This window comes from Cercospora beticola, chromosome 9 (genome assembly GCF_033473495.1).
Source record: "Cercospora beticola chromosome 9, complete sequence".
Lineage (NCBI taxonomy): Eukaryota > Fungi > Ascomycota > Dothideomycetes > Mycosphaerellales > Mycosphaerellaceae > Cercospora > Cercospora beticola.
In genome coordinates, this window is record NC_088943.1 from 1,642,858 (window position 1) to 1,667,186 (window position 24,329).

Genomic DNA, 24,329 nt, shown 5'->3' on the forward strand with positions numbered 1-24,329 from the left:
TTCGTGCTCAAGTGCAAGACTGCAATCCAAACGCCAGGACTAGCTCCATCAATCGTCTCCTTACAATTCATTTGATCACAATTTCACACAATGGCCGAACTTCTCACTCTCTATCAGAACTATCGCACTTTGTTCCTATGTTTTGCCCTTCCTGTGCTCACCCTTCTCGTCGCCTATTTGAAGCGTGACCGCAAGATCAATACTATCCCTGGGCCAAAATTGCATCCTATCGTCGGTCTTGGATTAAAGCTGCCACCAAATGCTGCAAAGCTCTTCAGACAATGGGCTGGGGAATATGGAGACATCTTCAAAGTTCGAATTGGCTGGTATAACTGGGTCGTCATCAACACACCTGAAGCTGTGCGTGAGATCCTGGAGAAGCAAGCTGTCAGCACTTCATCAAAGGCACCCTCTCCCTTAGGCCACGATGTTGTCACTGGCGGTATGCGCATGCCGACAATGCCATACGGACCTCGATGGCGAGCACAGAGATCGGTCGTCCGCCAGATCACTTCTGTGCCCATGACATCGACATTCGTGCCAAGCCAGGAATTCGAAACCAAGCAGCTTTTGTTCGATTTGGCAACGAACAATGAAGATCAACGCAGCTTCTACATGCACATGAGGCGTTTTGCCTTTAGCATCGTCTTGACAAACACATTCGGAACGCGTGTCAAAAACATCGATCATCCGGATGTGCACAATGCTATGAGGAGCCAAGCCATTATGCGCAAGACCCTGCCTCCATACTTCATCGTGGACGAGTTGCCACTTTTGCAGAAGCTTCCGGCATGGCTCCAGCCAGGACGCAAAGAAGCTGAAGAGTGTGGCAAGGAAGTCCTCAAAATCAAAATGGATCTATGGCGTCGACTCGAGCGTCAGCACGAAGCTGGAAAGGCACCTGCCTGCTACGGTCGGGAAATCCTCGAGAACAAAGAGAAATGGTATGCTGAAGGCCTCACTGAAGAAGATCTTGCCTGGGTGGCCGGCGGCCTCGTCGAAGCTGGATTCGAAACCTCTGCTGCAACACTCAACAGCCTCGTCCTGCACCTCGCCGCCAATCCTCGCGTTCAGAAAGTCGCCCAAGAAGAGATAATGCGAGTCGTCGGACCAAATCGCTGCCCTCGTTTCGAAGATCTTTGCGACTTGCCGTACGTGCGCGCATGCGTCAAAGAAATGCTACGCCTGAACCCCATCCTAGCCCCCGGAATTCGTCAATTCACAAGCACCGACGTCGTCTACAAAGACCACATCATCCCCAAAGGCACCATCCTCCTCTGCAACACCGCCTACCTCCACTTCGACCCCACCCGCTTCGAAAACCCGCACGAATTCATGCCCGAAAGGTATCTGAACCACAAACTCTACAGCTCCGAGTACGCCGCTATGGGCGACCCTTACAAACGCGATCACTTCACATTCAGTGCAGGCAGACGTGTGTGTCCCGGCGCTCGGGTTGCGGAGAATAGTTTGGGAATAGCTTTGGCGGGGATGCTCTGGACATTTGATATTCGGCCTCCGATGTCGGGAGATGGGATTGAGGGTCAGATGGATTTGAGTGAGAAGGCTTATCCTAATCCGGGTTTCACAACTCCAGGGCCTTTTCAGGCGAGGTTTGTGTTGAGAGATGAGAAGCGAGAGAGGATTGTGAAGGAGCAGTGGGAAGTTGCTATGAAGGAGGGATATGAATTGAGAGGTGTGCCGGTTGATGTTGATGGGGTTGTTCAGTATTAGTGTAGATTACTGGTCTAATGAATGTGCTTTTCTCAGTGTTTGGGGAGTCTGGCATATACGACTTTATGGCTTGATGAAGCAATGCCGAACATTCTCATGGCATGTGCGTAACAGGCAAATCGTCTGGAACGTTCCTGGTCATGCAGCCTAGACTGGAATATCACCTTACAGAGTGGCGTTGCCCACTTCTCGCCAGGACCTGACGAATGCTGACACCGACACAGCAGTAGGAAAGGAGGAACGCATATGGTATCAAAACCATAGACTTTCAATAAGCAATCGGTTGCATGGAAAAGTTGCATATTTCCGACAGTCTGCCTAATAAGACATCGATCCGCTTCTATCATGATTGGGTATCCCGCTAAACGCAACATTTGAATCATTCAATTCGCTCAATTTCGATCTGATCACCGCTGCTGTCCTGGAGTGCTCTGCACGAAGCCATTGGCTCAAGCTTTTGTGTAAGCCATCGACTCCTCCGAAGCCACCGACTTCTGCGGACGTGGATCCGCTCGTGCACTGCGTAGCAAAGGCATCGATGACAGCACCGACTCGCTTCATTTCGCTGGAGACCAGATGGATATTCATAGCAGCTTGTACACTCTGGTCGTCGATCTGAAATGTTCCCAAAGCGATCTGTGTGGGTGCTACTGCTTGTGCCAAGGTTGGCATGCTTGAAGTCCGCTTACATGAAGACGACGATGCCTCGCTCATCATTGGCGACTCCGATCCTACTGAGGTGTACCCTGTGGAGGTGGACGCAGCTGAGTTGGAGCTATATGGTGATATTGTTGTGGCCGTAGATGGGGCTGTGGAAGAGATGTTGCCAGCGGATAGTGGCATCAATGGTGTTGTTGGAGCACAGCCCACCGCTTGTTGGTACCATATGAGTACTCTTGACAAGATTGATGTGTACAGCAAGGCCAGATGTGGAGACCTCGCGCATGGACATCTGAGCAGTCGGACGAGTCGCTCGCAGGCATCGCGATTGATGCCCAGAACCTGGTCTAGAGGTACTTGACTGGTGGGACTTGCCAGTGCTATGCCAGCTGGATTCTGTGTTCCGTTGCCGAGTTCCAGGAAAGATAGGCACCCGAATATAGAACATGCTTCTCTATGGCAGTCGTGTGTCGAAGTGTTGTGAGATGATGAAGTGGCGTTGCTCGACTGTGGATAAGCCAAAGGGTCTTGCGTATCACTTACGGGTGTTGTGAGATTTGTATCGAAGTCGCTGTTCATTGCAACCACGAGGTTCCAGTCGTCTATGTCCATATTGCTGAATTCTTCTAGCGTAGGCACCGCTCCTATGCTGTACATGTTGGCGAAGTCGGCTGTGGTGAAATCGGGCATGATCGATTGGCCCATAAGAGAATCCAGGTCGGAGTTTGTGCTTGCAGTCGGGGTTTCAGGCAAGCGATAGGCATGTTGCTGGTTGTTGGTAACTGCTGTACTTCCAGCGGAAGATGCTTGCCGGGGACGTTGGTCAGACTCCACGCGGACTGGTCTCCTATTCGATTTCCGACTGATTCCATAAACGCATTCGACGTCGAGCTGAGCGCAACGAGAGCAGCTTGGATGCTCCCGGCTGCATTTGAGCTTTGCGGAACCACATCGATCGCAGCTAGCTCGTAGCTTGGGCTGTCTTGGTGCCGTGCTTGGCATGTTGGCAGTATAGCGCGGCGAAAAGTATGAGCTGAGCAAGCTGAGAACACCGATCAAGATCGAGAACTGAAAGTATGTAATGGACAACGTGCTTCGTGGGCGGCAGGTCTTTAAGTGTGCCCACTTTCTGCTGCAGCTACCAACAGAGGAAGCTCAACCACTCTACCCTGAACGAAGCATGATCGGCTAGTTCCACCGGCCATAAACCGGTAGACCAATGCGAGGCCGGTTATCGCGTGAAGCGGTGGCCTTCAAGTGCCCGTACGTGGTGCACTGTATCATAGGCACCGGGTTGCAGATGAAGACGATCTCTGTGTCGATCTGGGTCAACAGCGGGAGGAGGTGGGAAGCGCTGCAGGTCTGACACTTGTGAACTTTGATCTGCATACGTGCTGTCTCCTCCTTAGCCCGGGGACTGTCGCATGCCGTAGTACCTCCTAGTGGTTCGCGGGATAGTGTCTCTTGGCGCAAGGCTTCGTTGCCACGAGTACGATAGGAGTACTGTAGCTGTGCGACACCCGAGAGGCTAAGCAAGGGTCAGACGTTCCTTCAGCTCAGCACTAACCGCAGAGCAATGAACAGCCGCAGTCAGGGAAAGAAGTGTCGGCAGTCTCACACGCCATCAGCACTTAAATGAAACATCGGGGTTGCGTAAGACTAGTCGCGACTCACAGCTGTAATTGACCTGCTGGCGTGATCACTCAACACATATCGAGGCGGTCAGAACATTGTAGCATCCGCTGAGTCTCTGGATATGGCAGGTCGAGTTCGTGCACAAAGCGTACCTCCGGCGCGTACATAGCGCAACGCCGGCAGCGGCGGACCGAGTCGATGGAGCTCAATGTCTTGTTCGTGCATGGCGGTTGCTTGTGAGAGTGCTTGTCGTTCTTCGACTGGAGTTGGTGGCTTGGGAGGATCAGCTCCTTCTCAGCCAATAACTAGCGTCGGGAAAAACAGGCCCTGTTCATCCGCCTCGTCATCTTACTTTCCTTCAATGTGACAGGTTAATAAACAAACCTACAGTGAGGACCACGCCTCTAAATTAAGACTGCAGGCGTCTCGGATCAATTTGCGTTCAACTTGAACGAGTACGCATGTGCACTAGGTCAATGAGTGAATATGTTCACATCTGCCCTGTGCTCTAGCCTCGACTTCCTGTATGCTCATTAGCGTTGTCTAGCCTGAAGCGTGGTGCTTTTGATTTTGTCGTGAAGCTCTTACCTCTCCTCGCCTCCGCATGATACTGCTAACAGCTTTGCTGCTCAGCAGCGACTGTTCGTCAGAATGGCCACCAGGCTGTGAAAGGCATAGTCACACACACCGGTGCCTGCGCGCTCGCTTCCTCATGGATGCTTCCGCCAATCCTACCTCTACGCAGAGACGCGAATGCGAGGTCAGCAGCAGAGGAGGCTACAGCTGCAGAGACTAATGCAAGTTCGGCAGTATGTTGGCTAGTGCGGATCACCTCACTTTGTTCCACGCCAAGACTGCCAAGCTTTCTTTTCTTCCTCCTGCGAAGCTTCTCTTTGCAATCTGCAACCTGGGCTGACAATCATAGATCCTGCTTCAGCCACATATAAGTTACGCCGCAGAATCTCTGTATCGCGACAGCGTATGATACTGATTGCCAGCAATAACATGTTAACGCCACTGATGTCGCGGCTGCAGTCAAAAGCATCCAGGGCTGCTGCCCTAGCCCTGGGACCCTGAGATCGACATTCAGAAGACGGCACAAGGCTGCTGACAGGACGCCGCACGCGAATCCGAGCAGCACGAATGAAGCGGTACACGTGGTTCTCATTCCCTTTCGCACACATTGTTGGAACGCGAGCTCTGCAATCAGCACCGAGCCGAGGAACCTTCCGAACCCAACGCTGTCCCACACTGAATCGGGCTTGCCTGAGCTGAGCGAGCTGCATTTCATCAGTGTCTTCGATATCTACTTGGACAGGAAGTCAGTATGAATTCTCCCTCTCAGGTGTGACACAAACCGTTGTGTGGATGTGAAACTCGTGGAATGCCTCATTCAAGCCTAAACGTCTCCGCAACCACGCAGCGCCACGAGATAACAGAGTTCGACCGAGCTGTCACTGAACGCGACCCACCCAGGTTCCACATTCACATGTTTGTTGCGACCACAAACACGAAACGACGATCTGCCCTGCTATCATCCCCGCCAGATACCGACGACGAATGTCGATCACATCATGAACTTCCTTGTCCAGCAGGTGTAGCGACAGTGCGACCGAACGAGGCCAGAATCCAATGCCGATCTAATATGCCCCGGAGATGCCTAGGTGAAGCATTTGGGCAACGAGAGCGCCAGGCAAGGCACGTCACAGAAATGGTCAGAGTTACATTGTGTCTCGGCTGCTGCGACAGCCACGAGAAGACCCTGCGCCATCTCGCGAGTCTTTCTTGCATTAGGCTGAAGGCCAAGCTGTCTCTCAGGCTTATCGCAACTTGTCAAATGCTTCTGACGCTGCACCTAAGAGGTAGCGCCTCGGCGAGCGAAAATTGTCGATTCATTTGACTTTGCGGCGGCACAATTGCTGCCACCAACGGAGACCAGCCGTTGTCGGTGTTTGAGGGAGCTCTGGAAAGGAATAAGCAGGATGGGATTGGCTGGTGCTGTGAGATGTACAGACATCAAAGTCTTGTGGCTTGCAGACGAGGCACTGTTGCTCTTTCCGCCTTGCTGCAATTGGGATACGAGAGTCCAAGACACGGGAGGCTTTTTCGCCTGCAGCCTTGCATGTGTGAGCTCTGTCAGGTTTCGTATTCTTGTGAATACGGATCTACCCGTTTTTTGCAACAATTTGTACAGAGACTCCAGAATTCTGTATCAAATCACTGCAGCTCGTATTCTTCCGCCTGCAGTTGCAACATGACCGGAGTACTTTGCAGAAGTAACGCAGTCCACATCGATCGATGTTGGCATGCTCCTCAAAAATTGCAACTCTTCCAAATCAGATAACTGAAGTCGTCGTCATACTAGTGCCTCGTCAGCAAAATCCTCCTTCCTTCAGCGTCGTCGCGTCCTCCCATCCTTCCGATAATCTAATCAATCCTGTCTTACAACTCAATCACTCCTCTTGAACAGTCATCAAAACGAACAACCAATCGGGGAATCGGTCGGGTTTTGTGGCTGACTGGCTGTCGCCGTGATCTACGCGGCCCTCGCTCTCCATCCTTGTGGCGTTTTTCAGCAGCAGCGGCAGGAACAGGAGGATGCCGCTTCGAACGTCACTTCGCGTCTCAGCAGAATTATTAGAGTGTGAGGAATGCGAATGCGGCTTTTTTCAGGGCAGCCTCGCGGATTGCGTATTTGCTGCATTTGTCTTGAGGAGCTGAGGGTGTTGATGCATTGCATGGGCCGAGGTGCACTGGATTTCCTCGGGTTTTGGCCAGTGTCACGTTTCGGGTTCGTTGTCGGGGTTTCGAGATGGCTTCGCTCTGGGGTTCGGATATGTGGGCATCGACCGGCATTGACGCCTGGGACACTCGGAGCGATGGCCGGGCAGTAACAGCTCGAATGGAGAGATCTGTTGGCATTGCTGTATCGCTGAAAGACGAAACTTGTTCGATAAACATATTTCCTGTGTGTTGTCTTGATTGTATGTGTTAGTCAAAATACTGTTCAAAGTCGACATCATCGTCATTCTCATTGCCATACCCATTCCCACACAGATTGACACAAGAGATAAACAATGGGCTCAATCGAAGCACCACCGAACAGCATCCTCGATGTTGCCATTGTCGGCGCAGGCCCGGTTGGCCTTGCTCTAGCATTGGACCTGGGAAAACGAGGCATACATACCACTGTCTTCGAACGCAAGCCACGAACATCATCACAAATCGAAGCCAAAGCCAGCGTGATCAATGAACGAACAATGGAATATCTCCGCCGTCTTGGCTGTGCAAGAGAAGTCGCAAATTCGGGATATCCCAAAGACTTACCTGGCGATACAGTCTTCTGCACGGCGCTGCACGACAAGTACATCGGAAGATTGGAGATGGACTCGGCTGAAAAGCGTGAGCTGCCAGAGCAAAGTAGTGAGATGCTGCAGAGGTGCCCACAGTGTTGGTTTGATCCAATTTTGGCGAGAGCTGTAGTCAAGCAGAAGATGACTGAGATGAGATATGGCTTTGAGGTCTCCGGCTGTGAGCAGGATGCGAACGGTGTGACGCTGTTGATCAAGAATGCCGAGACAGGTCTGCTCGATTCGGTCAGGGCAAGATATGTCGTGGCTTGCGATGGTCCCGGAAGTGCAATCCGCAAGTCGTTGGGCATTGATTTCCAGGGGAAAGACCTTGGACTCATGCTGAGCTCGATCGTCGAAGCCGATATCAATGGCAAGCCACCTTTCGGAGCTGCGGCAGAACGATACATGTGCATCGGTACAGAAGGCACGTGGGGGAACTTTACCACGATTGATGGCCGCAACCTTTGGCGTTTCGCTGTAGCTGGCATCAAGGAAAGGATTGATCCAAACACTTACGACATCAAACCTCTCGTGAAGAAAGCACTGGGCCGAGATGATATCGACTTCGACGTTAAGAGGGTCCTCCAGTGGCGGAGATCTCAGTTTACGGCGGATCGATATAACTCCGGAAGAGTGTTTCTTGCTGGAGACTCTGCTCATACAATGTCTCCAACTGGTGGCCATGGGTAAGTATCTCTTTTTGCGATCGCGCAATGACACGTACTGACCCGTTGATCAAGAATGAACACCGGTATGGGCGACGCTTCTGATCTCAGCTGGATGTTGCAAGCTCTGCTAGAGGGATGGGGCGGACCCAATCTCATCGCAGCATACGAGAAAGAACGTCGTCCCATTGCAGTGCGAAATGGCCAGACCTCAACCAAGAACTTCGCCATCTGGCAAACTGGCAAAGACAAGATTTTGGATGACACTCCCGAAGGTGAAGATCAGAGACGCATGACTGGAGAGAACATGGCGGCAAACATGCGACAAGAGTTTCAGAGTCTCGGGCTTGCACTGGGGTACAACTATGGGGACTCGTCACTAGTTGTGCCAGATGGTTCTGAAGCCCCAGCTGATGATCCTGAGGTGTATATCCAGACTGCCAGACCAGGTCATCGAGCACCCCACTGCTGGCTCGAGCAAGATAAATCTACTGTCGATTTGTTCGGCGATGGCTTCGTCTTGTTGCGCTTTGGGCCTGAGTCGGCAGATGATTCACGTTTGGAAGAAGCGGCAGGCAAGGTCGGATTGCCTTTGCGGTCGATATCCATCTCGTCGAAGGATGCGGCTGAGTTGTACGAGCGTCGACTCGCGCTTGTGCGCCCAGACGGAATGGTGGCTTGGAGAGGCGATTTTCTGCCAAACAATGTCGACGAACTCGTTGACCGTGTGCGAGGTGTCATTTAAACATGTAGAGAGATGATTGAAGTACTTTGCAATGTGTGGAGTCCAGCAGAATCGGCTCGTTCCCCAGACTCTCGCGATCGTGTTGCGATGTTTGCTCCATAGTGGCACAGCCGCTGGCGGTGTCCCGAAAGAGACAGATCCTGCCTTTATAACTGCAACGGAATCCTGCTTTGTCAGGGAAGTGGCTAAACACCAATCAACTGAGATGTCTCTTCGGAGACCTTCCCTTTTGCCATTTGGAAGCCCCTCAGGTCGTGTGTTCGATTCGTACTGTAAGCACATGAGTGCTGCTTTTTGGCGTTGCTTATGCAGATGGCATCAATCACCATAAGCCTCCTGCCTGCTAATCCCTGGTATCGGCAGAGCGAAGTATACATGTCCAGCAATATGCTAGCAATCTGCCACCTCTTGCGAAATCGTATCCAAGTGGGCGGAGTATCATCGCAGGCTCGTTGTCGAAATGTGCACTGTCATTGTCGTCTTTGCCCGCGCTCATCGCCTACAAACCACGTCGTCGCTCTGTACATTTCTGGGCAACGTGATCTCCTACGATATCATGTCTCGGGCATCCTCCAAACCCATCTTGCTCCTCGGCAGCCTGCATCTCTTGCTCGTGCCGGTGCATGTTCACCGCCTGCGTCTCTGCCAACCCCGGCCGACCCGGTGCTGAGTCGATCATGTGTTTGGCATCGAGCGTGTGAAGTGGCCAGTGATCCTTATCTGGAGAGAGTGTGAAGGGTTGTGTTGTTGATTGTACGCGTCGTGAGAGACGCGTAGGACACAGGTGAGGTGTCTTGGCAACTCGGGATTTCAATCCACTCCACTCCTCCCTTCATCGATCATCACGCCCACTAGCTTCATCACAGCGATTCAGACGCAGCAGTACCAGCGATGTATTGACATAGGACAGGCAAGTACGATTCGTCAAGGCTCATTACGTTCTAGAGACCACACACTGTCACATCCTTTGACTACTTGAGGTACTATCACACTCTTCCATCGCCTCTCGATGATGCAACACCAGCTGTGTACTGAGCAGCAGTGCTCTACCAGCTCCTCATATCGGAGGCCATATCACAATGCCCATCGCTCCCTTACGACTTGGGAGCATTGAGCTTCTTATCCATCTTTCCCCTCCATTGAGGTCCCTTCTTCTTCAACGCAAGGATGGCCAAGTTGCCGGTAACCCAGCAAAATAGAGCAATCATGGTGCACATCCATCCCGTACCCATGACATCGATCAGAGGCTGGACGACCACGGTCGCGATCGTAGCCAAGATCTGTCGCACAAAGTTGTTCAAGGCAACGCCGGCCGAAGACTTCTTGGGCGTGAACTCCGTCAGCATGGTTTGGACACAGCCGAAGACAAGCATGGCTCCAATGCCGAAGAAAAAGTTGGCAATGCAAGAGACGATCCAGTGGACACCATACTGTGTGACCCAGCCGTACCAGATCATGGCGGCAGGATAGAGTGAGGCGGCGATCCAGATGTTCTCCTGCATGCGGTCTTCTGGCAAATAGATCGGCTTGCCTTCGGCGTCGTAGCGGCCAGCTCGTTGAGCGCCACGCTTCATCAAGTAGTCGATCCAGCGGCCTCCAGTCTGGGAAGCAACGGCATAACCCAGCATGGGGGCGAGGTACAGCAGACCGACAATGAGAACACTGAAGTTGTATGGCGCTTCGCCATAGTTCGCCTGGATCGCAATGTTGATGACATAGATTGCAGCGAAGCCCAAGCCGCCAGAATATACCGTGACCAGAATCGGTGGGTGTCTGAGCAGGCCGAGTGTCTTGACTGGATCGGTGAAGCGTGCGATGACGCTCTTCTTCACCTTCTCACGTCTGGCCACAGTCTCGGGAAGCAGAAAGACAATGGAGAGGAAGAGAACGCCGCCAAAGATGACGAGAGCCCAGAGTGTGCTTCGCCAGCCGAGTTCCTGGGCCAAGATACCACCAATGACAGGCGCGATACCTGGTCCGCAGAGAGGACCGAGGAAGAAGACTCCCATTGCCTTGCCCCGTTCCTTTGGCTCCCAGAGATCTGCGACTGTTCCCGATCCGACCGCCTGCACAGCGGCCGCAGCACCGCCGGTGAGGATTCGAAACACGATGAGCATCGCAATGTTTACGCTGACCGCGCTGATGACGGAGAAGATAACGAAGAGCCCGAATGAAGCAATGTAGACTGTTCGTCGGCCCCAGATTTCTGACCAGGAGGCCCTGTCACTAACGTCAGTCCGGATTACCATGCATCTGCACTCGGTAATGCACATACCACCACATGGGCGTGAGAGCCATTATCAGCAAGTAGAATGCCAACGACAAGTTGACTACGCTGGGCGAAGTGTCCAAATCCTCGGCCACGGGACGAAGGGCGGCTGCAGTCAAGTCAGCATTGCACACATGAGCTCGGTCGTGGCGTTGCCAGGCTTACGATAGAAGATCGCGGCGCCCGTCGAACTCGTCCCAGCGGCGAACGCGAGAATAACGGTCATCATCCACTTCGTGCCATTCTTGTATTCGGAAGGCTTCTCGACCTCAGAAACGATCGATAAATTTGCCCAAAGACCTCTGCGCTCGCCTCTAGGCACAGCAACTGGCCCGCTGGGACCTGATTCAGGAGATTCCTGCTTTTCTGTTTGCGCAGAGTCCGCGTTTTGAGGAGGCTCTGCTTCCACCTCTTTCTCCTCTCGAGTCGAGCTTGCTGTGGTCGAGCTCGCGTCACTTGGATTCTCGCGCGCTGCGGGCATTTTGGGCTCCTCTGACATTGTGCTCGACTCACTCCAGACCTTGGGACAACACGCTTGCCACCGTCTCCAAATATGCCGTCGACGTTCTGTTTTGGGCAAGTTCAAAGTGAATCAAAGTCTTGGTATCAAGGACCAAAGATGACTTCAATCAAGAATCGCAGATGCCAAAGAAGATCAAGTTTGCAAACGTTTTTGCAAGCAAAGCTGCAAGGGAACAAGCAGGGATAGCAGGAGGCGCGTATATCACCACGCTGTTTTCTTCGGGCTTACAGCTTATGGCCCGGGAGACTTGACGTACGGGGCACGAATTGTCTGTACTTGGGAAGATCATCAAATGATCAACAGCGGACAGCCACGAATCAGCCCGGAATTATTAGGCACTCCAGCTCTCGCTCCCTTATCAGACTCCGGTGATCAGCGGACATTCATGCCATTTTGGCAGACACTCGTACAAAAGGCTTGTATGGTGTTCGACTTTGCGCAAACGGGATTTCGCAGCCACTTGCGCGGCCCTGCATAAAGCTTGCGACCCGGTGAGAAACTCTCTCACACAGCTTGTATCGAAGATTGCCAATTGAGGTTGTGAAGATCTGCATGTGCAGGGATTGAATTTCCGCCATGTGGCATACCCCGATGCAAAACCCGATCACGGGATTTCGTGAGCAAATGGCGACGAAGGCACCCCGTGGGCTCCACGACGTGGGTGCATCGACGTGTTCATCCACGACGGCTTTGAATCGTGTCCTCACTTGGACGCGCTGCCACTGTGAGCGTTTCGCGATTACAGACGAATCTGATGTCTTGGTATTTCGATCGGTCTACAAGCTGGATACACTGACTTCTTGCAGTAAAGCATTTGCTATGGAACGAGGAATCATACTTTGATCACGAGCTTTGTTGCGCTGACGCCCTTTCGCATTCTGTCGATGCCATTCTGGATGTATTCAAAGCCTTCTCCGACAATCTCGGGGTTGGGCTTTGGTTGCAGGCTGCCATTCGCAAGTGCCTTTTCCATCCAGTCATGTACGATTTTGTAGACTGGACCAGCTCTCAAAGCAGGAATGCTCACTAGGTAAAATGTTAGCTGATTTTCTTGCAGTGTTTTCAGAATCGAGGTAGTCTACTCACATCTCTGCGCAACGACGCCCTCTGGAAGCTGGACGTTAGGCGGATTCAACACCGCAGCGATCTTCCGTGGCCCAGTCGTTTTTGCCAGGATCTTTGCACAAGGCAGGAACGATCTTTCTCGGTCTACAATGGCATCGTACGCTCCAATGACTGTCTTACCATCCAAGGCCGCGGTGATTTCGCTTTCAACATCTGGCTGAGTATGATCGAACACTTTCGATGCGCCAATCGAACGAACCAGATCATGATTGCGTTTGCTCGCTGTCGTGTAAACCTCATAACCCGCGGCTTTGGCCATCTGTATCGCACAGCAACCAACACTCGAGCTACCTCCCCATACCAACAATACAGAGCCTGGCCCGGCAGCTGTTGAACTGGTCGCCTCACCACCTAGCGCATTTGTGTGCAGACCCAACTGCTCGGGAACGAAAAGCCCTGCCGCAGCAGTGTCGCATGCCAAAGGCAAAACAGCTCCAGCCTCGAAAGGAACATTAACTGGCAGAAGTGTCGTGTTGCTCTCATCTAACCGCACGTACAACTGGAACCCACCCCTCGAAGGTTGACCTGTCTGTGCTCCGTTCGCATTCGCGATTACTCGGTCTCCTACGTGGCGTGTCGAAACTTCGGATCCAATCTCTACGACTGTACCGGACAGGTCTGCGCCTAAGATTGTTGGGTATGGGATTTCTTTGCCGCCGATCGGAGGGTTGGTGTCTTGAATCTTATATTCAAGAGGGTTGATGGCGACGTGCGATGTTTTGATTATGATATCTTTTGGGCCAGGCGTGGGATATGGAGCTGGTTGGACTTCTAGGCGTGCTTTGGGTGCTGGAATCCATGCTGCTTTGTTGTCAGGCATGGTTGGATATTTGGCGATGTTGTTGACGATTTGGTGCGTTGCTGTGCTTGTTGTCGTTCGTTTGGACACACCCAGCAAGAGCAAAGCTGACACTGTATAGATTCTTCGACTGCTGAGTTGTAACAACATCAAGATGGATCAAGAGGTCGATAAAACCTGTTCCATGATATTGGATCCGAAGCTCCGTTCGGGGTTAACGATATGCTCATTGACATTCGCGACTTTTGGCATTCGTGTGAGATCGTTATCTCCGACTTCATCACGCGCCACTCCTTCATCCTTTCTCCCCAACACCAAACCAAATCCTAACTATGCTTCCACCTACCATCCCTGTGTGCTGGGAGTTTTGCATTTAGAGATTGTGGTCTGAGTAGAAGTGAACCAAGCACCGCCAGCATCTCGGCCATGGCGTCCTCGGAGTTCCAGATCCTTGCTCGGGTTTTGCACCGAAGACTTTGATTCGCTGGGACTCAGCCGTTGACGACATGGGTTTGCACCTCAGCTCGTTCCTGGTGGCGCACTGGTTTCCTCTCGAAGACAATCGAAACACTACTGCAACGTACAAGCATCGTGAAGACCTCGAGCTGAGGTTGGGTATAGTCATGTCGAGACTGCACGATATGGCATACCACAGAAGCGGTGCATCATGTTGCTAAGCTGGTTGAGCAATTTCTTGCTATCCTAAAGACTATGCAGACGCTCATCTATTATACAACTCTTACGACCGCTCAGGCGACCCCCGAGCACTATCATGCAAAAACTCCGGCTTACCCTCTGCCAGATCTGGAACATTATCCCAGGCCTTCGGAAGACCATCGTAGAACACCCATCGCGTAGCATTCGCGACAACGAACTCTCCGCCATGGCCGATATTCTTCGCCATCGTCTCCGCAACCTCCTTCGGCATCTTTGTCCCTCCCGGTTGCATAGACCTCTCAATCGAATCCATGGCGATATGAGCGATCTTTACGAAATCTTTCTTTGCGATTGGCAGTTCGCAGCCCATCTCTGTGAAATGCTGTTCCAGGCTGTAAAGTGAACGGATCAGTTTTGTGGCATGGCCTTCGTCGCGGTATACGATCGAACGATGGAATAGCTCTGGCCAGCTATCTGTTTCGTTCTTCGGAGTATAGTTGATAATGCGCTCAGGATACAGATCCGGACATCCACATCCTGCGTACATCACGGCGTCGACTCTCCCTTTGGCTTCGAGAATGCGGGCTTTCTCTTCCAGGGTTAACCAATCTTGTGCAATTATGGCGGGATAGTATCCAGAAAGTGTGACATTGTGCAACAACACAAAGTCGATCTTCTCCCGCTTGCCAGGTCGTTGCGCAGCGCCCATGATGTATGCGGCAGTATGCATCATTTCGCTCATCTTTTGTTGAATATCCTCTTCTGTGGGCTCGACTCGGAATTGGCTGAGATGACGAGCGAATTGCTCGCTATTCACTCGCTTCATGAGACCATCTGCGATTTTGTTGAAGGGGTCGTCGTCCTTGACAGCCTGAGCGATGGCAGGATCGTATTGCATTGTCTTGGTGATTTGCAGGAGAGGATGTGACTTCGATTCGGGATTATTACGCAAGTATTCCTCTGTGGGAAGCAGAAATTCCTTGGGCCAGTTCTCGTGCACACAAGCTCCGGCGAGGGATTCTGCCAATACGCTGGATTGTTGCCACTCGATTGCACATCCGAGATGGATCATTGGGTGTACGAGGTCTATCACATTGTTAGCAAGTCATGTTGAGAGCAACACGAAAATCGCCGACTAACCTGTATACATCCTACAGAAAATGTCATCGGCTCTCGCATCGCCCTTGAGCACATATTCTCGAATTACCGCCTCCGGCCCCATCGATTTGATTTCGGACTGGAAGAACTCCAAAAAGTCGATATAGTGTACATCTTTGCCCAAACAGTCGTTGAAAACTGCCGGATCGTGCAGATCAAGGTCATTCGGCACAGTTTCATGATCCCGATCGATGGGCGCTTGGTATGGTGCATTGTAATCCCACATGTCTTTCAACTCTTCTGTCGTGGCTCCGAGGGAGTACATGGCGAGTAAGTGGTGGGTGATGTGGTTGTGGAAGCCGGCGTTCCTGCGTGAGAATTGTCAGTGTTTCTTTCTGCTGAGTATTGGGTAAATGAGTCTCACCATCGTGTATGGAAGAGATCATGATTGAGGGTTAACAACTCGGATGTTAATCTCGCGCTCTCTTCTGTAAGGCATTCGGCATGCGTATAGCCTGGAGTGTCTTTGGTCGTCAATTCGACTTTGTCTACAGGTGCTGTGAACATGATAGCTGCACGATCGTAGAAACAAAACTGATGAGAAACGCTGTTGGAGTTTTGCGAACGAGAAAATGATGCACTGCCAACGCCGATAGTGCCATTGAACTCAACTATATCGATATCCCCGCGAATGCAATAGCCGGATATACTCGCGATCGTAGCAATGGTTGAAGGCCGGAAACCCGAAGGATTCCCCGACCCACTTTTTTTTTGACATGTGCCTGTCAATGTCAGCATGGAAGGCTTCGGGGAACCCTGATGTTTCAATTCAGATCTCTGCGACACATTCGTGCTTATGCGACAATGGAGACTACAGTCTCTGCAGTCTAATCAGGGAAATGTACTCGTCGTGGAAGCCTCATTCCATACAGAATTTAGACATGCAGCTATCGCTATGAGATACAGTCGCATGTGATGCATCAAGAAACATTGAGAAAACGTCTGACTCATAGAGAAAGGATCTTAAATTGCATTGATAATGCTTGAAGAAGTAGACGATATGGAAGACAGTCGAGCACCCGACAAAGAGCGACCCAATAACTGAAAGGTGCCATGAAGCATGAAATATATTTGGAAAGACAAATCGTCTTTTGAATAAGCAGTATTACAGATGTTACGGAATTATAAACATGCCATTAGGCACAATAGCAGGCAGCAACAGCCTCAGCAGGGTCTCGTCTGGTCTTTATCGTTCGTGCTCCCATCCTCATCGATCTCATGTCATGACCATCACTCTAGTTGTCGTCGCCGACGAGGTCGACGTAGTTGAGCTGGACGCGTGTGCACTCGACGAGCTCGCCAGTAGAGATGACCAAGACCTCGTCGAGGGACTCGCCTGGGCAGACGCTGAGGACGTTGATAGAGGCAATACCATCGCCAAGAGGGAAGGCAATGCGGAGGTCAAGAGACTCGTCATCCTCATCCTGAGCGACAGTGACGAAAAGGTTGCCCTCGCCAGCGACAGCGTCAGCGGCATCGGCGAAGAAGACGTAGTATGCGGTCTCGCCCTCGGTGGTGGTCAGGAACTGGTTGCCGACGTTGGCAAGGGCGAACTGCGAAGTGGTGGAGTCGAAGAGGACAGAGTCATCACCAGTCTCTGGGTTTGGCGAGGAGATGAAGACGTCGGCGGTAACATCGGTGTCGAGGAAGTTGCCGAAGGTCAGGAGGTCTTGAGCGAGTTCTGCATCGTTCGCTACGAAGGCGGCGTCGCCGATGGCTGGGAGGAACTCAGTGATCGCATCAGTGAGGACGTTGCCGATGTAGATGTTGTATGGAGTTGGCACGACTGGTACAGTGGTGGTAGTAGTCGTGGCCGAGGTCGTAGTGGTGGTCGAGGTGGTAGCAGTTGTTGTTGTTGCTGGGATGGTGGTGGTCCTCATTGTGGTTGGGTAGTACGACTTGGTTGGGTAACCTGGTTGGTAACCTGGTCCGTACTTGGGGCCCTCGTACGATGGCTCCTCAGGCTTGTACTCTGGCTTTGGTGCCTCGTAAGCTGGCTCCTTGGGCTGGTACTCTGGCTTCTCGGCCTCGTAGTGAGGCTTCTCGGCCTCGTAGTGAGGCTTCTCAGCCTCGTAGCTTGGGGAGCCATAGCCGCCATAGCCACCTGCGGCGACGACAGTGGAGCTGAAAGTGTGTGAGCAGGCGCAACTGACTGTCTTGATGCGTCTTGATGCGATGATTGACTTACAATGCGGCAGCGCCAGCAAAGATCTCGACGAAGTTGACCATTTTGATTGATTGTTTGTTTTGGTTTTTTTGTGGTTTTTGAGTTGCTGAGGCTGATGAGCGAGTGTGGGTAGTTGGTTGCTGTGAAAAGATGCTGTTGCTGATAGAATGAGAAGAGAGGGAATTCTTCTGCCTTCTTATACAGGTCTTCTCAACAGCTGAGGCTCTCAATCGCGACATTCGATAGCATGAGAGACATGTGCAATATCGACGGACCATGGTTGGGGTCCCACATAACGGCGTGAGGCAGATCAAGCCGTTTCAATGTCTCTATAAGCTTTTCAATGTTGTTTTCGTCTGCTGTCTCCGCACTTGGAGAAGGATAATGTACCTTGACAGATTTTGGACCTACCGTGAACATACTGATTTTGCTATCCGTACAAGCATCTTGCAATCGAATCGAGTCTCCAAGTGCTTGGTGTATTGGAACTTCGAGGTAGTGGATGTGTGTTAGAGCAGTCGTGCATGGCCAAGACAAACGCCGGGTCGCGGACAACGTGCAACGTTCAAACGGTCGTACCGGCTGAGCCAATCTATCAAAATGCTTTTGGTGATCTTGGATACCGTTTCCTTTCGATTGGGCACCTGTAGAGCGGCAACACGGTTGCTTGTAGGCCATGGCTTAGATCTTGTCTCTCATTCCTGCTTGTACTTGATGCTGATGTTCACAGCTTCCGGTCAAACCATGCATGATAGTCATCAGCAGGAGAGATCGTTGAGAAAGCTACTGCATTGCAGTGCAAGTCAGTTCGATCAGTAACCCGTCTCTAGTGGTTTGCGAACGCTGTGCGTTTTCAACTAGTCTTCGTCTGTCGCTATCTCAGCTGCGTGGGAGCACGTTTCTCATCATTGATCTCAGCTTAAAATGACCACGATGTTCGGTATCCGCGCCGCACTCCGTCTATGAAGCGCACATGCATTCTGCGAGAGACTCTGGTCCTCTAACGCACGCGATGCCACGCGGAAACAGTATCATCTTGCGCTGCAGAGCACAGACAACGCTTCCTTTGTGTTCTTCCAGACAATCGTGCCGAGCCGAATCCGCTGAGGTGTTTTGGCAGGAGTCCTGGAGCTTGCTGCTCAACCTGCAGGGTTCTTGGAGGCTTGCTTGCTCCCGAGACGGCATTTTGCAACGTTAAGATGAATATGATGAATATCACGGATATGTTGTGGATGATTGTTGGTGCTGGCAAGTGCAAAAGGGTCAGCCACGGACCCCTCAATCGTCACAGCTTGGCGGGTCCACAATTTAAGATTCTCTCCGTACTGTATTTCTTATTTCCAAGTCCACAATCTACCAGCCGTGCTGTCTGCTTCCCTCTCAAGCCGCAATCCTTCGTTGCATACTCTCCTCCAGCATCACGTCTTCAGCCTTCAGACATCATCTGTTCTCCCTCCAAGATCGCACTCGTGGTGCCTGTGATAAGTCGACGGTAAAAATGCTACTTTCGCTGATCTACCTCTCGATCCCTGGATGACGCTTAATTCGTGTCCACTAGCCTCTAGCCCCAATGGCGAATCCCAAACCATCGACAAGTTTCGTGATCGCCAGACGCTCATTCCCAAATGGCTCGGCGAACACTTTACCAAACACATAGTATGCAAACGAGCGAAGCCTGTCAAGCTGTCGAGCCCTGGAACTAGGCTCTTCATAGCACTTGCACCCTGATGCCACCGAATCATCAAGCACCAGTTCTTGGAATTTCTGTGGTTTGACCGAGGTCACCAAGCAGCGCAAAGATGTCCTCTCCTAGAAGCAGGCCGCCAATGGTACGCCAATGTAACGACGAAGATTGCCGGCTATATAATTCCCAGTCTCATGCCGTTGTGTTGTGCTCGAGATCACTTTTTAATCGCACAAAATGACCGGTTAATCCAGAACCCAGCTGGCCGAGAATCGCCAGAACGATTCGCGAGCATCGAACCCTTACATATCAGAAGTTCATGGAGCGGCTCTGCCCAAACCTGTATTGGGACTTCGCAAACTGCTCGCACACACAGCAGAACAATACGCTCGGCGGCCTGCTTTGATATGCATGCACCAGACTAGCGACATCGTATCGATTGAATTTCCCGAAAAGTACAGCCTACGACCACAGGATGCATCTTCAGCTCAATATCTTCGCTGGTCCCACGGACAACTACAATATGCTGCACGACTCCTGGCAAGCGGCCTTCGCGATCAAGGCCTGCGAGCAGGTCAACCGATCGCAACATACTTGCCCAATGGCATGGAATGGGCTGTCACGTTTCGGGCCGCGTCGATTCTGCGATGTCCATTCGTGCCGCTGAACCCCCGAGGTGTAGCAAATGTGGCCGAAGTGGAACATATGCTGAAGACGTCAGGGGCGAGAGCTATCATCGCTGGGGATGCTGATATCGCAGCAAAACTGGCCAGTGCCGTTCCAGATCTCATCTCTGCGATGTCTATACGCGCAGTTCCACAACAGAAATCGAACACAGCACTCGAGTCCTGGATCAACTTCTACGAACTTTTCAAGTCTGGCAAAGATGCAGAAGACTGGGATGAGGATAGGCCGCACGACAGCCCAATGGACTCTCCAGTCCAGTCGGAAGATGACGAGGTTGCTGTTATTGTCTTCACGAGCGGCACGACATCGTTAGCCAAAGGTGGACTTCATACCAATGCTAGTGTCGGAAATTCTCTTCTGTCGCAGGCTATGGCACTGAGACTCACTCCATCCCATCGAACTTGCTGTCATATGCCCAATCATCATATCGCCGGAATCAACATCGCTCTGGGATTTATGATCGTGGGAGGCTGCACTGTCTTCCCTTCTGCGTCCTTCGATCCAGCAGCGTCTCTTCGAGCGTAAGTCACTCGAATTCCCCTTGCTCTCCCGGCCTCTTCTGAGCTAACGCGTGAGCAGTATTGACCAAGAGCGATGCACAAATCTACCTTCCGTCCCTGCAATCCTTCAGGCAATTGCCGCACACCCCAGCGCATCGTCTACCGACACTTCTTCACTGAGGAACATTGAACTCGGAGCTACCACCATCCTGCTAGAGCACCGAAGGCTATGTTGGACAGGCCTAAGATGCAAGAGCATGACAAATTCATACGCTGCTACGGAAGCTGTGCCTATCACAACAGCATTCTTCGATACTAGGACTGCGGAAGTGGTGTCTGTAGGATCAGTGGTCGATGGGGCACGAGTGCGAATCTGTGCACCGGACACACGCCAACCTGTGCCGAGAGGCGAAGCTGGCGAGATGCACATCAGCGGAGCTCACCTCATTCAAGGCTATCTTGGTGGCTTCTCTGCAAAGAGCTTCTACGATGATGAGCATGGTAGATGGTTCATGACGGGTGATCAAGGTATTATGGCCAACGATGGCACTGTGACTATCTCGGGGCGATACAAGGATCTCATCATCCGAGGAGGTGAGAATATCGCTCCTGCTGCGATCGAGGCTGTCCTGGACGCGAAGCTCAAAATTCAGGTAAGTGGTCAACGAGGAAGGCTGGAACTGTTGAACTAACGGAAATTAGGCACAAGTAGTGGGTGTACGAAGTGAAGAAGCCGGCGAAGTTCCAGTGGCCATCATCCAGCAGCAGAACGATAACACTTTGCCAACCGCCGAAATTCGAAAAATTCTCGTTGCAGCGTTGGGCCCTGCTTTCGTACCAGAGAACTTCTACATCTTGCAAGATCTCGGTCTCAAAGATTATCCCCGCACTTCAAGTGGCAAGGTCAGAAAAGTTGAGCTGAAAGAGATTGTGCAAAAACATGAAGACTCGCTGGCGGAGGAAGAACCAGCGGCCAAGGTATCCGGGGTTACCGTCGATGATTTGATCAAACTCTGGCGAAAACTCCTCGGTGTCGATGTTTCACCTGAAAGCTCTGTCGGGGACTTCGCAGACAGTATCACGTCTATGAGGTTTCGCAACATGGTCAAACGGAATCTTGGAGTGGACATCACGATCGAGGAAATCATCGAAGCTGGGACGGTACAGAAACAAGCCGAACTGCTCTCGTCGAGGAGCAACACGAAATCACTGCCGCCTGGGCTGGATGTGAAGCGTGAAGGCCCTCCCGACACCGATGATGTCGCCATCACTCTTGGAGAGCCAGCAGTCATGGCACAGATCAAAGAACAAGTAGCAGAAGCCATCACTCCCCTTGGCTTCTCGTGGGATGAGGATGTTGAGGACGTTCTCCCATCTTGGGACCTTGGTTACGAGGTCTTTGGCAACGTAGCAGGGACAGCCAAGGTCAATCACCGCATGGCCATCACGACTAAGCAGGCTGATGTCGATGAACTCTACGCTGCGTTGCGCATAGCGATTGATCACCATGCCATGCAGCGAAGCTTCGAACTGAAAGGTGCGAATGGAGAGCCAACAATGCGAGTAATCATGCGATCGAACGACAAGTGGTTCAAGTATGCGGTGGGAAATATCGAAGCAGTGGACCAACCACAAGACTTGGTCAAGCTGTTGTACGACGGTGTACATTTCCGCGAAGTCGACCAACCCTATCCATCCTTCCTGGTGAAGGTGGCCAAGGTGAACTCTACCGGCAAATCTGGACTCATCTGGGCGCTCCAGCATTCGGCGTTGTAAGTCTTTGCCCTTCATTGTCTCCTCTGACATTTGCTAACTCGTGCACAGTGACGGTCTCGCACTCTCCAGCTTCCTCGACGACCTCGACGCACTTCTCGCCTCGCCATCGACACCCCTCCGCGCGCATGTTCCCTACAAAGCTTGGGCGGATACCTACTTCCTCCATCGCACCTCTCCCGCTGCTTCGCGCGCCGTAAACCGACAAATCCAGCGCCTCTCGAACCTCACATCGCAGACGCCCTCTCTGTTCCCGCAACTGCCTTCAGACTACAACCCTCATGCCACAGCCGCCCACCGCAAGACTTACTTCGCCCCTAAGATCTCCGTCAGCCTGCCATACCTCTCTTCGCTGCGCAGCCAGCACAGCATCCCACCCTTCATCCTAATCAAAGCCGCCCTCGCCTTCTTCCTCGCCTCCAAAACCAACACATCCACCGCAATCTTCAGCCAGAACGAAAATGGCCGTACCTGGCCCTTCCTCGAACCCTGGATGCAAACTTCTCTCCCCGACTGCATGGACCTCGCAGGCCCAACCCTCGAACGCACACTCCAAATCATCCCCATCCCAACAAAAACCTCCTCTTCAAATAACAAACCGACCGCTGTCCTCCAATTCCTCAAATCCCTCAAATCCAAACAAGACTCCGAAGCCCCCGACGTCCACGCACCCTGGAATCTCATCCGCTCCGGCCTCGCTCAAAAGATCTCCCCTCCAGCACAAGACCTCTTCGATCTTGCGTCCATGAGCACTTGTCTGAATTATCTCCCCGTCCGAACGAAAGATGGAGAGCTGTTGTATGAAGCGATGGAATATCATCAAACGAAAGCGAATTGTGAGACGGCGTGGTTGTATAATTGTTGGATTGAGGGCGATGGTAAAGAGATGAGGCTTTGGAATCAGGTACTGGCGGATGAGGAAGTTGTGACGAGGGAGCAGGCGAGAGAGTGGGCGAGAGAGGTTATGGAGTGGGCGGAGTGGTTGCAGGATAAGGAAAACTGGGAGAAGGATGTTGGGGAGAGGGTGAAATGATGAGAGTATGTTGGGGTTGAAGATGGATACTTTTGCTTTCTCTGCACGATTCCCAGTTTTTTGGTGGATTTCTTTTTCGGTTGTATGAGCGACTCCGAACAGAGATTGACAATGTTAATGAAGCAAATCGCTCGATGACGGCTGGGTTGCACGCTGGAATGACAGAGAGAGTCCCCTGGAATATTGCGGTAGTTAGCTGCTGCATTTCTCACACGTCAATGAGACATCACGAGCCCTTTCTGACATCTCATTTCCATCAACGATGCAATTCTGCACACGACCAGAAATCTTGGCTGTCGCATACTGGACGCACTTTGTCTGAGATCGCTAGACTGAGCGTTCGAGGGTGGCAAATGTATTCTGCAATTCCAATTTCAGCATGTCAGTCGGGGACCACCAAAAATGTGCCTGCTTCGCCTTTTGCTTTCACTGTAAAGCCATCATATTGAATCTTTAGAGGGAATTAGCATGAATTAGCGAATCACATTCGTCGAATCCTCCTTGGCGCAATTGGCTAGCGCGTTCGACTGTTACAGTTGCTTCCACGAAGCGACTCTGCAATCGAGAGGTTCACAGTTCAAGCCTGTGAGGGTGTGTACTCTCTGCTATCTCCTCTCACGATCGAACAGTAATTAACAATTATCCAGGGGAATATGAAATCTCTAAGAATTTCTTTTTTTGCTTCTGCAACCGATCTCTGTCGCAAGCTAGGCTAACAGTTGACTTTTTGGTCGATGCAATTGGAGCAATAAGCTCCGGGAGAGAGTCTGAACATTTTGTTGAGGTTGATGCAGTGTGTTCATAGGCAGATAGAACAAAGCGAGACCTGGACCTGATACATTCTTTTTTGTCTGCAACGTCGAAGAGAGTCTCGGATATCAAGGCTGGTAGTAGGCCTCACTGCTCGGCGGAACGAAGCAGCAAAGCCAAATCATAGGGAAGATCAGAGAAGTTCGAGTCCAAGCCTTCCAGTGACAAGTACATCCTGCTCCGCCACTGGCGATGTGACGTGGAAGGATCATGCAGGGAGGGAGAGGCTGGAACATGTTCCGTAAGTAGGTGGAGAGTTCATTGAGTGGGAAAGCAATATGAAATCGTGGCCAGCCATGCCTGCCGTACCAGTGACGGACAGGGAATGCGCTCTTCACGATATCGCAAGAGG

General features: G+C 51.8%; 7 protein-coding genes and 1 non-coding gene across 8 annotated transcripts; 4 read left to right on the top strand and 4 right to left on the bottom strand.

The window, feature by feature from the left end:
- Positions 1-90: 90 nt before the first annotated feature.
- RHO25_012856 (uncharacterized protein) lies at positions 91-1,734 on the top strand (the record flags this gene model as incomplete). Its single annotated transcript, XM_023604148.1, has 1 exon — positions 91-1,734. The coding sequence occupies one exon, from the start codon at positions 91-93 to the stop codon at positions 1,732-1,734; it is 1,644 nt and encodes a 547-aa protein (XP_023450227.1).
- Positions 1,735-7,106: 5,372 nt separating this feature from the next.
- On the top strand, positions 7,107-8,792 carry RHO25_012857 (uncharacterized protein; the record flags this gene model as incomplete). The annotated part of the gene is made up of 2 exons (XM_023604150.2): positions 7,107-8,068; positions 8,123-8,792. The coding sequence occupies 2 exons, from the start codon at positions 7,107-7,109 to the stop codon at positions 8,790-8,792; spliced, it is 1,632 nt and encodes a 543-aa protein (XP_023450225.1).
- Positions 8,793-9,886: 1,094 nt separating this feature from the next.
- RHO25_012858 (uncharacterized protein) lies at positions 9,887-11,560 on the bottom strand (the record flags this gene model as incomplete). The annotated part of the gene is made up of 3 exons (XM_023604151.2): positions 9,887-11,012; positions 11,068-11,170; positions 11,227-11,560. The coding sequence occupies 3 exons, from the start codon at positions 11,558-11,560 to the stop codon at positions 9,887-9,889; spliced, it is 1,563 nt and encodes a 520-aa protein (XP_023450506.2).
- An 856-nt stretch (positions 11,561-12,416) lies between these two features.
- RHO25_012859 (uncharacterized protein) lies at positions 12,417-13,529 on the bottom strand (the record flags this gene model as incomplete). The annotated part of the gene is made up of 2 exons (XM_023604152.1): positions 12,417-12,610; positions 12,671-13,529. The coding sequence occupies 2 exons, from the start codon at positions 13,527-13,529 to the stop codon at positions 12,417-12,419; spliced, it is 1,053 nt and encodes a 350-aa protein (XP_023450224.1).
- Positions 13,530-14,247: 718 nt separating this feature from the next.
- RHO25_012860 (uncharacterized protein) lies at positions 14,248-15,830 on the bottom strand (the record flags this gene model as incomplete). Its single annotated transcript, XM_023604153.1, has 3 exons — positions 14,248-15,251; positions 15,306-15,631; positions 15,688-15,830. The coding sequence occupies 3 exons, from the start codon at positions 15,828-15,830 to the stop codon at positions 14,248-14,250; spliced, it is 1,473 nt and encodes a 490-aa protein (XP_023450223.1).
- Positions 15,831-16,558: 728 nt separating this feature from the next.
- On the bottom strand, positions 16,559-17,552 carry RHO25_012861 (uncharacterized protein; the record flags this gene model as incomplete). Its single annotated transcript, XM_023604154.2, has 2 exons — positions 16,559-17,447; positions 17,512-17,552. The coding sequence occupies 2 exons, from the start codon at positions 17,550-17,552 to the stop codon at positions 16,559-16,561; spliced, it is 930 nt and encodes a 309-aa protein (XP_023450222.1).
- A 2,033-nt stretch (positions 17,553-19,585) lies between these two features.
- On the top strand, positions 19,586-23,167 carry RHO25_012862 (uncharacterized protein; the record flags this gene model as incomplete). Its single annotated transcript, XM_023604155.2, has 4 exons — positions 19,586-20,382; positions 20,441-21,014; positions 21,064-22,133; positions 22,186-23,167. 4 exons carry the CDS (start codon positions 19,586-19,588, stop codon positions 23,165-23,167), a joined length of 3,423 nt encoding a protein of 1,140 aa, XP_023450221.1.
- A 495-nt stretch (positions 23,168-23,662) lies between these two features.
- Positions 23,663-23,763, top strand: RHO25_012863. Its single transcript has one exon. It is a non-coding gene; the product is annotated as a tRNA-Asn (tRNA).
- The last annotated feature ends 566 nt before the right edge of the window (positions 23,764-24,329 follow it).